Source organism: Delphinapterus leucas, chromosome 4 (assembly GCF_059928025.1).
Source record: "Delphinapterus leucas isolate spDelLeu-1000000601 "Yukka" chromosome 4, BTC_Dleu_Yukka2, whole genome shotgun sequence".
Taxonomy (NCBI): domain Eukaryota; kingdom Metazoa; phylum Chordata; class Mammalia; order Artiodactyla; family Monodontidae; genus Delphinapterus; species Delphinapterus leucas.
In genome coordinates, this window is record NC_143132.1 from 13,712,609 (window position 1) to 13,729,408 (window position 16,800).

The window sequence follows — 16,800 nt, forward strand, 5'->3', positions numbered from 1 at the left end:
GGATAAAGAAGATGTGACACATGTATACAATGAAATATTACTCAGCCATAAAAAGAAAGGAAATTGAGTTATTTGTAGTGAGGTAGATGGACCTAGAGTCTGTCATGCAGAGTGAAGTAAGTGAGAAAGAGAAAAACAAATACCGTATGCTAACACATATATATGGAATCTAAAAACAAAACCAAAACCAAAATGGCTCAGAGGAACCTAGGGGCAGGACAGGGAGAAAGATGCAAACGTAGAGAATGGACTTGAGGACATGGGGAGGGGGAAGTGTAAGCTGGGACGAAGTGAGAGAGTGGCACGGACATATATACACTACCAAACGTAAAATAGATAGCTAGTGGGAATCAGCTGCATAGCACAGGGAGATCAGCTCAGTGCTTTGTGACCACCTAGGGGGGTGGGATAGGGAGGGTGGGAGGGAGATGAAAGAGGGAGGGGATATGGGGATATATGTATACATATAGCTGATTCACTTTGTTATAAAGCAGAAATTAACACACCATTGTAAAGCAATTATACTCCAATAAAGATGTTAGAAAAAAAAAAAAAAAACCCAGAACTTTATTCTCCCACAGTTCTGGAGGACAGAGTCTGAAACCAAGGTGTGTGCAGGGCTGTGGTCCCTGGGAGGTTCTAGGGGAGAATCCTTTCTTGCTTCTTCCTTCATCTGGAGGCTCCAGGCGTGGCAGCACTACTCCAATCTCATCCTCCATCTTCACATAACTTTCTCCTCTTCTCTCTGTGTCTCTCTTTTGTGTGTCTCTTACAAGGACACTTTTCAGTGGGTTTAGGACCCATCAGATAATCCAGCTTGATTTTATCTCAAGATCTTTTACTGAATTACAGCTGCAAAGATCCTGTTTCCAAATAAGCTCACATTCCCAGGTTTTGGGACATGGACATATCTTTTTAGGGGCCACCCTTCAACCCACTACATATTGTTATTCAGCCAGTCACAGCAACCTAGAAATTCTTTTTTTTTTAAATTATTTTATTTTTATTTATTTAGTTTTTGGCCGAGTGGCTTGCGGGATCTTAGTTCCCTGACCAGGGATTGAACCCGGACCCTAGGCATTGAGAGCCCAGAGTCCTAACCACTGGACCACCAGGGAATTCCTACAAACCTAAAAATTCTTTAAAAAAAACAAAAAACTTACAGATGGTTTTAGTTTTTAAGTCGTTTTTTCTTTTTCTCCTTATTTTACCTCTTCTAATATCTAACGAAAAGAATTGTCTCCAAGAGAACACTTAAAAACCAATAACTGCCTTTCACATGTGGAAATTTTGTGTTTTCAAGTCAAATGCTGTGATGCCAAAATCTTTCACCTAAAAAATGGAATGGTTAGTCTCCCAGAATTCTGCCTCTGACGTGGAGGAAAACCTTCTCATTTCTCCCCCATTGCCTCCTCACCTGTGATGTTTCTTGGAGTATTTTATGATAGAAAATTGATTTCAAGTATTTTGGAAACCTGAGTAAAGCTGGCCGATAGGTGTGACCCGGTGAAGTTGGGAAGTGAGAACTTCTCTGCGGAATTATTTTTCTGTGGAATCAGTGAGAACTGCGGGTATGCCTGAGGGACTGTGTGGCTTTGCGTTTGGCAGTTCATCCTTTGTCTCTGCCCTTCAGTCACTCCCTTTTTCAAGTTAGTTTTTCCACAAACAAACTTAGAAAATAAGAAATATTCTTAGAAAATAAGAATCAGACTCCTTTCTTCTTCTTAACTGAAGGGAAACCTTATTTCCTCTCCTGTTCTTCCCTAATCTCTCCCTCTCTCAAACTGCTGGAATGTTCTTGTAATGTCAGGTGGACCTGCCCCGGGTCAGTCACAAGTTCTTGTTCTCCTAGGCTGAGCTGGTTCACAGCCGCTCCTCTGGGTCCCAAGCTTCGGCAGCTCCCCAGCATGCTTTGCAAAAGTAGCAGAACCTTTGGGGACCTTCAAAAGGCCATTCACCCCAAGGTCCTGATGTAGTTTCAAATAAAAGGTGGGGGAGGGGAAATATGATTGCATTCGGTTCCATAAACTATCATCTCTCAATGTGTTTGGAATAAGATGACCTTCAGTGGTTGTAGCCGAGGAGATGCCTGCATTTTGATTCCGTAGAAATGATTCATAGACTTTAGCTGACTGTGCACACGTGTCCACCGTAGCACAAGAAGGCATAGAAATGGCTGCAGTCGGGGAGCCTTTCCGTCTTTTCCCCTCAAAATGCCAGGACGATAGCCAGAATTAGCATTTGCGAGGAGCAATTTGCAATTGCTTAGAGCACATAGATTCAAGAAGGAATAAATTTGTTTAGCTGGTGTATTCAGGACGGGATAGGCGTGCTGTGACATCCCAGTCTAGAACCTTCCAGACCCAAAGACCACGTGATCACCTGATGATCCCCTTTGCGCACTACGGCCTGTTTGCAGCAACACCTATAACAGGAGAGCTCGGTGTGCCCTTTCGAAACAGGGCGTCTAAGATGCAGTGATCTGATTTGATGCTGCAGCTGCTTTTATGCGTGTGTGACATTAAACATTTTCCGTCTCGCGTTGGCAGGCCTGAAAGCGGGAGATGAGATTCTTGAGATCAATAATCGCGCTGCGGGCACCCTGAATGCCTCCGTGCTCAAAGATTTCCTCGCGCAGCTGTCCCTGGGCCTCCTGGTGAGGACCTACCCCGAGCTGGAGGGAGAAGCAGAGCTGCTGGGGAGCCCGCCTCTCCGGCTGGACGGCCCCGCCGACCTCAGCGAGAACCCTCTCGCCTTTCTCACCAGCAACACAGGTATGGCTGTGCACCGGGCTGCCCCTCGGAGGCTGCCCACGCGGCTTGCGTATTTCTGTGGATTTCCTGCATCTGGCAGGTCAGCTAAGATGTGTAAGATGAGCAGATTACTGAGCTTCCTGTCGAAATTTCAAAGGGGCCAGGAACTCTTGTGCCGGTGGGTCTGCTGTTTGGCTGCAATGGAAAGCTTTGTCATGCTGCTCTTGTTGGTCATTTGGGAGAAAGATACATGGGTAGAGGCCACTGTCTCTTGGCTGTGGACGAGAGTTGGAGACACAGAAGTGCCAGGAATCACTTAAGATGCTGGGGCTCTTGGTGCTATCTTCCCTGCCGTCCATGGCACAATCCCCCAAATCACCCAGCCCTGCTTTTCCTTCTGTGGAAGAGGAAGATGTGGGGTGAGATGGCCAGAGCAGAAATGTGCCCAGAACTGGTGTTTGGTCAACTTTTCTCTTGGGCCCTTGTGACCTAGAGTCTGGACAAGAGCCCATCGGTGGAACCCCCTGCCCTGCCCCATCTGCCACTTCTCCTGTTTACACGTTTCTTCCCACTCCATCTGGCAACTTTATACTCATTCAGAAAGGAACAGCTTGAATGCTACCTGCCCCGGGGAGCCTTCCTGGCACCCCACCAAGCTCCACAGGACCCTGCGAAGACATCTTTCATGTGGGCCCTGCTCCTCTTACACTCTTCTTACTTGCTTGCATCTCTCTCCTGAGTTTGTTTCCTGGTACGAGGCTTAGGTTTTCTTCACTTTGCTACACAGGCACCCATTCTTGTTCAGCGGGAGAATCAGGGAGCAAGCCCATAGGGGAACAGATACTGCTGTCACTTTTCTCACCATGACCTGGTTCTAGAGTTGGGGTTGATTTGGTAAGCTGGGGTTTGGGATTTATTTTCTCTTTAAAACTCGGGTTAAAAGAAGTCTTCATTTTCCACTTCTGAGTGTAGGTACTCTGAGTATTCTTATTTTTCGAAGTTGCTTCTGAAGCTTGGCTTGGTAAGAATAAATCACAGGCGGACGCCTTGTGACAGTTCATCCTTTTATTGGGTGGTTCCCTAGGAGAATTTGACAAGTTGAGGCTCGAGAGAATCAATCACACTTAGTTACTGTTGACTTCTGACTCATTTTGTCATTGCAGTACCCACACACCAATCACATCTTTAGAAAAGGACCCCAGGGAGCTGTGTACCTTTTAAAAAATTTTTTTTAAATTTTTTATTGAAGTACAGTTGAATTACAATGTTGTGTTAGTTACTGTTGTACAGCAAAGTGACTCAGTGATACATATATATATACATTCTTTTTCATATTCTTTCCTCTTATGGTTTATCACAGGATATTGAATATAGAACCTTGTTGTTTATCCATTCTATATATAATAGCTTACGCCTGCTAACCCCGAACTCCCACTCCACCCCTCCCCCGCCTCCCTTCCCCTTGGCAACAACCAGTCTGTTCTGTATGTCCCTGATTTTGTTTCTGTTTCACAGATAGGTCCATTTGTGTCATATTTTAGATTCCACATATAAGTGATATCATATGGTGTTTGTCTTTATCTAACCAGGGAGCTGTGTACACTTAATGATAGGGAATGGATACCATGAAGGTTGTTCTTTTATGTGACCACAAGATGGCAGGCTCAATCCCGTAAAACTCCGTTCACAGTGGTTTCTGTAAAATGACTGAGTAAGGCGTGTTGTGTTAGATTAGATTATTGAAAGGACTTTATAAGGTCTGGATGTACATACTACAAACGACAGTGTGTACTCAACCTTTTTTGGATGTTTTTTCCTGTCTGAGCCCTTCCTGTGGGTTATGGATATAAAGTAGGTGTTGGCAAACTAAGACCCACTGGCCAAATCCAGACTATGGCCTGTTTTTGTGAATAAAGTTTTATTAGAACACGGTCACGCCCATTCATTGATGTTTTGTCTCTGGCTGCTTTCCCATCACAATGGCAGAGTTGAGTAGTTATGACTGGGACTCATGGTCTGCAAGGCTGAAAATATTTACTATCTGGCCCTTTACAGACCCCTGATATAAAGTGTGATTGCTCATGATTTGTTCCTTTAAACACAATCATAGTTTTGATATATTTCTTTCTTTTGAAAAAAGATTTGTGTATGTGTGCGTGCGTTTGCACACGCACACAGTTTGCCAAGTTTTAAAACCTTTTATTAAATTTTTTTTTAAATTTAAAAATGTGTTTGTACATAGGTGTCTGGGGAATATTTGAGTATATTTTGTATATATAGCCCTATCCTGTCAGCAGCTGACCTTACATCCTCCTTCAGACCAGACACCTTTGTAATCTGCATGCTACATCCACTGAACCTACTGTTGTTTAAACCACATTAAAACTTTCATTTTGGAATCATCCGTAGAAGATTTAGTTATTTGTTTCCAGATCATAACTCGGAACTGACATTTCTTAAGTATTTGCTCTGTCCCAGACATTAATCTGGATGTGGAAAGTTATAATGATGACTATGACATGATTCTGTCCTCATACTTAACATTTTAGTGTAGTCCTTTGTTTTTTAATTGCTTTACCTTTTAATATTTTGTAGGGATCAAAAATCCTTCAGAGCCAAGTGTGCGTGGTCAAGTTAGGTAATCTACTTGGTTCAAGAATACAGCATGAAAGTAAAGTCACAGTGTGGGTTTTCTGGAAAGTTTCTAAGTTGGTTTCAACATTAATAAGTTCCAGAAGAATTCTCAGATGCTCTCAGTAGTGGCGGCCCCATCAGACTGCCTGGAAGCAAGCAGTCACTCAGGCTCCCCACCTGGGTCTCAGCGTGTCTGCCTCCTGGTTGCTGCCATTTCCTAGTCCCTATTTACCAGTGCAAGATAAAAGAGGGGGCAAGTAAACAGGATAAAATAACCTGAAAGATGGTTCCATAATGAGGCAGAGTTTATGAAGCGGTGTGCACAGACAGCTGCAGTGACAATAGAAAACAACTGAGAAAGTGTGTACAATGGGCAGGCTGGACTATAGCCTTCATCTAAATACAGAAGTAACTAAAAATAAGAAGCCTCCGGAGTGACGGATTTGAGGTTTGATGCCGGGACCATCTTAGGGTGGTCATAGTGGATGTGAGGCAGCCTTGATGGAGGGCCTGGCCGTGTCCACAGGCACCCTGGCTGGTGCCCGTCTGTAGGAGGCTGGGCCTGTGGATTGCCCCATTTTATGGTTCCAAGTATGCAGATGTGGCCTTGATGCTGCCCTGAGAATTGATTGAAATATGTGATTAGCTTTCCGGGCTGGATTATTTCTGAAGCCTCTTTTATGGAGAGGTTTGTTTCCTCGAGGTAGAAATATCACTACCTAGTGGCCAAGAGTGGGCTCTGGAACCAGGTTCCTTGGGAATGAGTCCTATTGTTATGTTTATTAGCTTCATGACTTTGAACAGATTACGCTTAATCTCTCTGTGCCCCGTGTCCTTGTGCATAAAATGGGGATCGTACCACACCACTCTCAAACGCGGTTGTTGTGAGGAATGACTGAGTGATGAAAGTGAGGTGTTTAGAATATGTTCTAAGAGGTACTCAAGTGTTATGCATTCAAAGCACAGTCTCTTGTGGGGATGGGAAGATTCTCTAGCTAGTAACCAGAGGCTGCTTGGTTTTGATCTCCTCACTGCCCTCTCTTCCACTTCAATCTGCACCAGGTGGATTGTCTGATAACTAAGTTTATGAAGTATACTTAAGGTAGTTTCCTTCCCCAGGTAGAAAGAAGTAGATTCTGCAGTCTAGAAGGCTGAGACCCCTGGGCCCCTTTTCAGAGATCAGGATTCCCTTGGTCTGAGGTCGGGGCTGTGTTTGCACATGTTAGATGGTTGCTTAAAAATCCTTAGGTGATTCTAACGTGCAACTAAGATTGGAGGCTACTCCCTTAGGTCACCGACTATTCTTGGTTATTGATCCTCTTTTTTTTCATCTGGGTGGAATGGTAAGTTGATTGGAATCTTATGGTCCCATGCAGACCATCTACAGGGGTGTTTGTGGATAACATTCTGCGGTCTGCTTCATTGAGATTTCTGTAATGACAACCTGGTAGGTAAACTCCTTTATCCTCCTCTTCCTCGGTATAGGAGGGACACATGGTGACTGGATTGCCGTGTTGGCTTGGAAAGCCAGGGACTGGAGAATAGATTCCATCCTAAGTGTTCTCTCAATAAGACTCAGTTTCCATTCTTGGCCATTGGCCATCCACGTGTCCTTGCTGAAATCTTCCTGGGTCTATTCTTCATCTTTTTTCTTTTTCTTTTTTTTTTTTTTCAACAGTTGTTTAGGGACAGACTGGTAAGAAAATGGGGGAAGAGGGTCCAGGCAAAAAGCTAGTTCCTTCAGTGGCTATTATTTTAGAAAGAGCCTGAAGTGAAGGGGAAGCTGGCATAGGAAGTTGCAAAACTCTGTTTCTGTGAGCTTTCCAAAAAGCCTCTGTAATGTTCCTGTGTGATGTATTTTGAATACTGATCTCATCTGGTGCTACCGACATTTGGGGCCAGATAATTCTTTGTTGTGGGAGGCTGTCCTGTGCCTTCACGTTAGCAGTATTCCTACAAACAACTCTCAGCTAGTCGTTTCTAACCCCCTCCCCCCAAGTTGTGTCAAAAATAATCTTCAGACGTTGCTAAATGTCCCCACAGGGGCAAAGTCTCCAGTTGAAAGCACTGGCCTGGTTGATTAGAATGTATATACCTACACTCCCCAGTTAGGGAACTGTTACAGTGAACGTCAGTATAGGAAAGCAGGGCTTCCCTGGTGGCGCAGTGGTTGAGAGTCCGCCTGCCGATGCAGGGGACACGGGTTCATGCCCCGGTCCGGGAGGATCCCACATGCCGCGGAGCGACTGGGCCGCTGAGCCATGGCCGCTGAGCCTGCGCATCCGGAGCCTGTGCTCCGCAATGGGAGAGGCCACAGCAGTGAGAGGCCTGCGTACCAGGGGAAAAAAAAAAAAAAAAAAAAAAAAAAAAATAAATATATATATATATATATAAAAGCAAATCTAGATCTAAAATTATTTTAAAAATAAGTTTCAGAAAAACAAAAGCCCCCAATTTTATGCAAGTTATAAAAATCATAATTCAAGGGGCAAACATGCTATCTTTCCAAGGCTTCAAAATGTCTGTCTCTCTCACTTTAAGTTCTGTCCTTAAGGCTCACATTCATTTGACTTTAGCACTGGTTTCTACCTGTTAAAGACAATTAGGGCCAGCCTTGGGTTTGGAGAGTCAGCCCCCTTGATCTTACTCTGTCTGATGCTGAGTGAAAGATGGCAATCCGCAGTGAGCACAGATAGCCCTCCTGCAGGAAGTAGATGAAGCACCCTTTGCTGTAACAGGAAAGGCTTCTGGGACAGCCAGGAGAGCCAAGGCATCTTGGTCAGAGCAAGGAGTCGTTAAGCACCCAGCAGCCTTTGATTTGCCAGGCAGTGCTTGCTTCCCTGCAGTGCCTGTGAAATGCAAGGTTCTATTTTGGGCTGATGTTCCATGCGGATTGTCTGGTGCTCCATTCTGCAAACAGAAGACAACCAGACAGCAGGAGGGGCAACCAAGAAAGAGGAACTGCACAGATTTACCTTCCTACAAACAGATATGGTCCCATTCTCCAGATTCACTGAAGTCTCACAGATACCAGTAGCACATGGCCTTCTAGTTGTTTGTCGATAAAATGTGGAGCCATGTGCGTTTCGTAAACTGTCTGTGTGCGATGCTTATCGTCACACAGCACATGGCCCGCTTCTGTGGGCCCTGCTAGGGAAACCCTAACACCTAGTCCTGATTTCCAGCTGCATTTGATTAATGACACCCGTTGAGTCCTGTGTGTGGAAAAAAATGTCGGTTCAGAGATTAAGAGCCTCCATTTGTATCATTTTAAAGAACGTTAGTGGATTATATATTATTTGAGTTTCACAACAAGCTGATAGGATTGGGAAGCACTATATCTACAGTTTTCATGGATTAAAAAAATGTTCTCTGGAGAGAAACAGACACTGGGGTTTTGTGAAATTTGGTTGGAAAGAAGTTATTATTTGTCTCCCAAGTTAAAATTGTAGTGTTTTTCCTTTTTTTTTTCATAGTGTATATTTAGCTCTCCCCAGTTTTTTTTTCCTTTATAAATTGTTTTGGTTTTGTTTTCTTAGCTTGGGGGAGGGGCAGGTGTTTATGCTGATCTTATATGAGTGTGTCTATGGAATTCTTATTCTTATATGACAGTAAAATGGCTGAAAAGCAAAATAAAATCATCGCTTAATGACGAGATTCCAGCTAAATGTCTTTATTGGCCGCGTCTAACCTTTTCTTACTCCCTTCCCCTCAGTCGTTTTTTTCACTCAATAACCAGTTATGATTGGTTCCTCTTCGGAAATGTTTCAATTGGAGAATCTGCTAGTTTAACTTACATTGTTCATGTATCTCATAAGGCAAAGATTTTTTTCCTTCCTTCATTAAATTCTTGGTGAATGCATCTCATCCAAGTAAATCAAAGATAAATCAAAATGTAAGCTTACATTCATGTGTTTGTACTGCCCCTGACCTCATTGTTGTCTATCCGGCTAATGGTGAGTGGGACGTGCTAGCAGCAAAGGTTTCCTCAGTCACAAAACAATCACATTATGCTGTGAAAATAATTTGAAGAAGCAGAGAAATGATCACACCTGTTCACAACAATGAATGTTATTTATGGCAGCTTTTGAGATAGTCTATAGGTCCTGTCCTGCTGGGCCTCAGCCCTGCCCTGTACTGCCTCATTCTCTGAGACTGTCCACCCACTGTTCGTCTTTTTTTTTTTTTTTAATTGGGGTAGAACTGACATATAACATTATATTAGTTTCAGATGTACAACATCATGATTTGATATTTGTATACATTGCAAAATGATCACCACAATGTCTAGTTAACATCCATCACCACACATAGTTACAATTTTTTTTCTTGTGATGAGAACTTTTGAGATCTGCTTTCTTAGCAAATCTCAAACATACAACATAGCATTATTAACTATAGTCGTCATGCTGTACATGACATCCCCAGGACTTATGCATTACAGCTGTAAATTTATACCTTTTGACCCATTTCACGCACCTGCCCCCCAACCCCCTACCTCTGACAACCCCCAATCTGTTTTCTGTATCTGTGAGGGTTTTTTTGTGTGTTTTTGTTTTGCTTGTTTTGTTTTAGATTCCACACATAAGTGAGATCATACAGTATTTGTTCTCTGACTGACTTATTTCCCTTAAGCATAATGCCCTCAAGGTCCATCCATGTTTTTGCAAAGAGTAGATTTCCTTCCTTTTTATGGCTGAATAATTCTCCACTGTATACCCCTGCTCATCCTTTGTCTCTTTAGTTTTGGCTCTGCTTCCTCTCTGTGCTGCCACGCATTAACTGGCGCCTCTTTTATGCCAGGTGGTGATGTGCTAAGTGCTGGGCATAGAGTGAAGTGGGACAGGAAGTTCCCTGCTTTGATTACTTCCTTAACCACCTCTCAGCCTTGTCTTCAGCTTTCTGGAGCTGTCTGCATGTGTACTGGTAATTAAATGGGGACAGCTACCTCCACCACAAAGGGAATAATCCCTTCAGGGTCTTCTCTTAGAGGAAGGTTTCTTGTGGTAAAGGAAGAGTAGGAAGTCGCAAATCTGTGTTTGTATGGGGTTGCATAGAAACTTGACAATGGTGTTCTATAAGCCTCTTCAGCTGGAAAGTGTTCAGAGAAGGCCTTGAAGTGTGAGAGCAAAAACAGGACTTTTTCCTGGTTTGGATTCCCTGTTCCTGCCATGCCAGTGTCTCTCTTCAGCATTCTTGAAGGGCACCACTGTCAATTCCTGCCTCTCTGGCTCTCTTAGATGACTAAGTTCCCCCTAACCATGTGTTGACTATCTACTGCTATGCAACAAACCACCCAAAACAACCATTTAATTTGCTCACTGTGCTCAGCAGTTTGGGCGGGGCTCAGCTGGACGGTTGTTCTGCTCTCCTTGCCTCAGTCACTCTTGTGACTTTGTCATCTGGGCTTGACTGGGGCTGGTTTAAGATGGCCTTACTCACATATTTGGTGATTGGTTGGCTGGACCCCTCTTTCCTTGAGGTCTCTCATCCTCAATAAACTAGCTTGGGGGTTTCATTGTATGGTGGGTCCAGGGTTCCTGGTGGACCAGACAAGAACCTGCAAAGCCACTTGTAGCCTTAGCTCAGAAGGCTTCATATATCACCGCTTATGTCACATTCTATTGGCCCAAACAAGTCACAAACCAGGCCAACCAAAATTCATGGGGTGGGGTCATTGACACAAAGATCTGTGCTTAAAGGGATGGGAGGAATCATCACTGTCATCTTTGCCAATTGTCTACCACAACTGCATTGCCTTTTCTCTTTCTCTCCTATTTTATTAATTTTTATCTTCAGTTAAAGGCAGAAGCATAGCTAACAGGGTAAAAAAAGAATATATACTGTAGAATCAGATAGACCCACAGTTATTGATTCATAGGACTTCTTTTATATTCTAGATATTAATATTTTTTGCAAGTTATATGTGTTGAAGATAACTTTTCTCAGTCTATAATGTATCTTGTTGCCTTTATGGTGCCTTTTGACAAAGAAAAGTTTTTAATTTTAGTAAAATCTGATTTTCTATCTCATAGGATTTGTGCTTTTTATATCCTGTTTAAGAAATCCTTCTCTCTCCCCTGGGCAACAAACATTTTCTTCTATATTTCCTTCTGAAAGATTTATAGTTTGGACTGTTCACTTTCTGGTTTATACCTCCCTGGTACTGATTCTTATGAATGATGTGAGTTAGGGTTCAGCTTTTTATTTTCCCATGTGGGTAATCTGCTGTCCTAGCCACATTATCAAATGTTCCATTCTTTTCCCCTGGATCTGCAGTGACACATCTGCTGTACATCACACTTCCATACACGGGTGGGGCTGTTTCTGGGACTCTCTGTTCTGTTAGCCTGTCTTCTTGCTAATTCTGCACTGCCTTATATTATTGTAACTTTAAATACATTTTGATATCTGGTAGGGAAAGTATCCCAGTCTTGTTTTTCTTCTCTAAAACTGTCTTTGGTATTACTAGCCTTTTGCTCTTTCATAACAAATTTAGTTCCAAAAATAATGCTGCCAGTGTGGTCTGTCTGAATTCGGATTCTTTGGCATTTGTTGAGATTTGTGTTATGGCCTCATATGTGGGCTCTTTGCATAAACTGCTAATCCTTGTGAATAGGGTTTAAAATTCATGGATCAAGCATAATAATTCTTGATGTTTACATCTTCTATAGTCTGACTAAATCTATTTTGTGTGGCATTTGGAGAGCGTTCTTTACGTTTGCCTAATATATTTTCCATCCCTATACTTTCAGTCTTCTGTGTCTTTTTGTTTAGGTCTATTTCTTGCCTATAAGCATATAGGTGGGGCTTTGTATGACATTATTTTGGTTTTTATCTAAACATGAAGTTTAAATATTGAGTTTAGTCTACATTACATTTATTTAGAAGATCCATGTATTTTGTCTCATTTCTATCATCGTATTTTGCTGTCTTCATCTTGTTTGTTCTTCCTGCCCTTTCCTGTACTCTCTTTTGGCTGAATTTCTAAACTCCACTTTCCCCTTTCAACTTATACAGTCTAATTCTTTTCTTTTAGTGGTTGCCCTTAAAATTTTAACATGATTTCTAACAAAACAAGTCCAAATTCTTTTTACTTCTCACTTGAAGCATAAAAGGACCATGAAATGGTTTGAATACAATCACCCACCATTGCTTTAGTTTCATCTTGTATGTTTTACCTCCAAATGCCTTTTTCGATGTGTGTGGAGTGTTGTTTTATACACTACGACTTGCCTGTGTGAATGTCAGCTCTCTATTTATCTCTCTGGTAACCTCGTATACCAGATTATACATGTGTGCGTGTGTGTATATATGTTTTCCCACCCGAAGTACATCCTTTAGAGAATTTTTTTTTTAGCGAGGTTCTGTATTAGTAAACTTTCTCACTCTTTGTCAAATGATTTTTATTATATTTTTCTTCTTGAATACTATTTTAGCTTGAAATACAATTGTGTTGATAGTTTGAGCATTTGAGAATTTCTGTGCTCTAGTGAGATAATGTCTTCAGATAGGCCTTCCTAGCCTCTTTCTTCAACTCTTATTCTTATCCATTGAGTATTTAATTTCAGTGATTATAGTTCTTATTTCTAAAAAATTTACTAATTTACCTGGTCTTTTTTGAAAGTCTCTCTTTTCCTGTCCCCTGCCCCCCTTTTTTTAAAGCGTACTCGTTTGACAATCTATCTGATAATTGCGGTATTATTCCTTGGGAGTCTTGTTGTGGCTGTTGCTTCTCCCTCGTGGGGACTTGGTTCTCCTGTGTTTATAATAATGGATTATAGGTTCTTGTTTGACCCAGCTTATGTGTGTCTGATCATTAATATGATCCCATCATTAAGGATGAATCCCTCTAGAGCAGACTTGTTTTGGCTTCCGCCAGATGCCCTTGGAATACAAATTTAGAACAACTTTATGGCAATTTTTCATCTTGAGGATCACGGACTGAATTCCTGTATTGAAGTCCTAACCCCTGATGTGAGGGTTATTAGGAGTTGGGGGCCGTTGGGAGGTAATTAAGTTTAGACGAAGTTATGAGCTGGATTAGTGTCCTTGTAAGAAGAGGAAGAGAGACCAGGGTTCACCCCCTCTCTCCTTGCACACACAAAGAGCGGTCATGTAGGTGCCCAGTGAGGTGGTGGCCATCTGCAAGCCAGGGAAAGGCCCTCACCAAGGAAAGAATCTGCTGGCATCCTGATCTTTGACTTCCAACCTCCAGAACTGAGAGAAATAAATGTCTGTTGTTTAAGCAACCCAGTCTGCAATCCTAGTTACAGCAGCCTGAGCAGACTAAGACATTGGAGTCCCCAGAATGTAGGACATAGTGTAAATTTGAATCTCAAACACCCGTGCAGCCAGCCTGTGGTTGTCACCTCCAAGAAGAAACCCTTCTTCCTCCATCCCCACTCATCCCAGAGTATGGGCAGAGTTAAATCAGCTTCCTTTTTCCTTCTTTTTTTTTTTTTCTCTTTTGCCAGTGAGTACTTTTGAAAAAAAATCTTTTTGAGTCTTTTTGGGGTAAAAGTGTAGCCCTTCAAAGGAACCATATGAATGTGGGAGATTTGATTCTAACTCTCCAGTTTGTACTGACCCAACAGTTGTTTTCTGTCTCACGGCTTCACAGTTGACACCAAAGGCTCCAGGACTGTGGTTCCCAAGCTGAGATGGTTCTGCTGTTGGGCTCTGTAGGGGTGCGTGTTTGATTGTCACAGTGGCTGCGGAGTGCTCCAGGTACTTAGAACCCAGGAGCCCGGGGGGGGGGGCTAGTGCACTGTGTACCTGCCATGTGTACAGTTTTCCTCCTAAACGTTTTCCCCTCCTGACACCAACAGGTTCCCTCTCCCTTTGGGAAACACTGCTCTAGGGTTTGGAGTTTGGGGACTGATGGATTTCTCAGCACTGCCATGGCTTTGGGACTGGCCCACCCCTCCTGCTTCCTTTGTCTTCTTCATTTTGGGCTCTGGGGATTTCTTGGAGCTCAGCTTTATGTTTAAAAAGGATTTGGGGAGACTTCCCTGGCGGTCCAGTGGTTAAGACTCTGTGCTTCCACTGCAGAGGGCACGGGTTCAGTCCCTGGTCAGAGAACTATCCGCATGCTGCATGGTGCAGCCAAAAAAATAATAATGGGGCTTCCCTGGTGGCGCAGTGGTTGAGAGTCCACCTGCTGGTGGGGGGGACACGAGTTCGTGCCCCGGTCCGGGAGGATCCCGCATGCCGCGGAGCGGCTGGGCCCGTGGGCCAAGGCCGCTGGACCTGCGCGTCCGGAGCCTGGGCTCCGCAGCAGGAGAGGCCACAGCAGTGAGAGGCTTGCGTACCGCAAAAACAAAAACAAAAACAAAAACAAAAAATAATAATAATGAAAAAAATATAAAAAGAATTTTGTTCTATTTTATTGATACTTAGAATTTCTAAGTGTTTTTAGAATTAGGGTTTTTTTGCTTCCTTTTTAGGATACCTGACCCACGGTATTGTTAACAATGAAAATCCTTTCATTCCTTTTCCCACTATTTTGTGAGCAACCTCTAGAGCCCAGGCATTATGATAAACAGTGGAGATATGCAGGGTCACAGTGTTTGGCTGTACCATCTGGGGGTCGCCATTATGCAGATTACAGCGTGAAGGTGACCTTGTGTACAGCCCCGCCACCCTGCTTAGTGCTGAGGGAGCGTGGTTCCTGCCATCTCAGAGCTTAACGCTGTTCAAATCTTCCCCTTCTTTCTAGCCCCAGAATCTAGGTCATTGCCCCCATTTAAAGTATTCAATCACTCTTTTTTCCTCTGGTGGTGACTGTGTGACATTGTTGATATCCACCAAGTTAAGTGGGCCTCTCTGTTGGATGGCTCCCACCATGTTATTGAGTGAGCAAGTAATTAAAAGAAGTGCAAGAAAATCGTAGAGCCAGAACTCTGCGACTAGGTGCGGGGACGCGAGGGGGTTCGGACAGAAACTTACAAACCATAGAAGGTAGGCATTCGCTTCATTGGTGCTTCATTCCAGAGGAGGGGAAGGGGACCACAGGACGCAGCCTTGGAGCGAGGTTTGCTCAGGGATTGGCTTCTTTCCTTAGTTTCCCAACCAACCTAGAATTTGATCAGAAAGTCATGCTAAACAGCTTGTGACTGTAACCGTGTCATTGGAATAAGGCAGCCTCTTTGCAGACTGAGGCTTTCATCCAAAGAGTCAGAAAGTGGCTCCTTCTCTTCTCTTCTCTTTCTTCCCTTCTCTTCTTCTCGTCTTTCTTCCCTTCTCTCTCATCGGGTTAGAGTGATGGTGCTGTAGTCCCTGACCCAGTGCCTGACATATTCTAAGATAATGGTCATCAAACCACTGTCTTATCAGACTAGCTAGAGATTTGTAAATATACTAGAGACTTGTTATTCCAAGTGTGGACCATGGACCTCTTGATTGATAACATCTTGGAGCTTGTAAAAAATGCAGAATCATAGGTCCAACCATATACCTACTGAATCTGAATCTGCATAACATGAACCCCCAGGCAGTTCAGATGCTCTTTAAATCTGAGAATCCCCCCAGAGGAAAGAGATCTTAATGTTCTCTTCCCCACTGCAGGGGGCTACCATAGCCGACCACTGAAGTAGGGACTTGGTAAAATAGGAAAGAAAGTTGCCTGCACTTTTGCATACATAGAATATGGTGAGAAGAGTGGGTGAAGTTTGCCAGGTAATCTATATGAAAGTTATTATTTTTTTAGTGTTCTTCCCAGAATGGTTTATTCAGTTATTTTAGCAATGAAGTAATTGATCCAGCAATTAATTTGATTATAAATCAATCAAATAATTTAATTTTATTTAAATTTTATTTCATAGATAGATGGATAGTAAATTATTGTCTCAGTCAGCTGGGGTTGCTGTGACAGGATGCCACAGATTGGGTGGCTTAAACAACAGGTATTTATTTCTCACAGTTTTGGAGGCTGGGAAGTTCAAGATCTGGGTTCCTGCTGAGGGCTCTCTTCTGGCTTGCAGACAGCTGCATTTTCTCTGTGTCCTTACATGAGAGGAGGGGAGCTCTGGTGGAGGCCCATCCTCAAGACCTCATCTAAACCTACTTAACTCCCAAAGGCCTCATCTCCACATACAGTCCCATTGGGGATTAGGGCTTCAGCGTATGAAATTGAGGGGGGACATAAACATTCAGTCCACAGCAATGATTGTATATTATAAAATATGTATTATAAATAATAAAAGTATACTATGTTATAAAATAATAATAATAGTGGTAACAATAAAAACAGCAAAAAACTGACATTTATTGAACCAAGATCATGGAGCACATACTTGGAGCGTCTAACAATATACGTACACGTCATGAGCTTGACCCCACACTCCCTTGCACTGGCATGGCTTATAGCAATGACTGTACGTGCTGACCCATGTGTTCTTCTGACTTCACC

The 16,800-nt window shown here is 43.0% G+C and overlaps 1 protein-coding gene across 19 annotated transcripts in view; it reads left to right on the top strand.

The window, feature by feature from the left end:
* The window catches only part of TIAM1 (TIAM Rac1 associated GEF 1), a 146,363-nt gene that overhangs the window by 85,830 nt on the left and 43,733 nt on the right, over window positions 1–16,800 (top strand). For 17 of the 19 annotated variants that reach the window (XM_089910318.1, XM_089910310.1, XM_089910316.1 and 14 more), the window contains one exon: window positions 2,550–2,774. The exons of the other annotated variants lie outside the window; for them this stretch is intronic. In XM_089910318.1, the coding sequence (XP_089766444.1) occupies window positions 2,550–2,774 (225 nt within the window). The remainder of the gene's footprint in view (window positions 1–2,549; window positions 2,775–16,800) is intronic. 19 annotated transcript variants of the gene reach the window in all.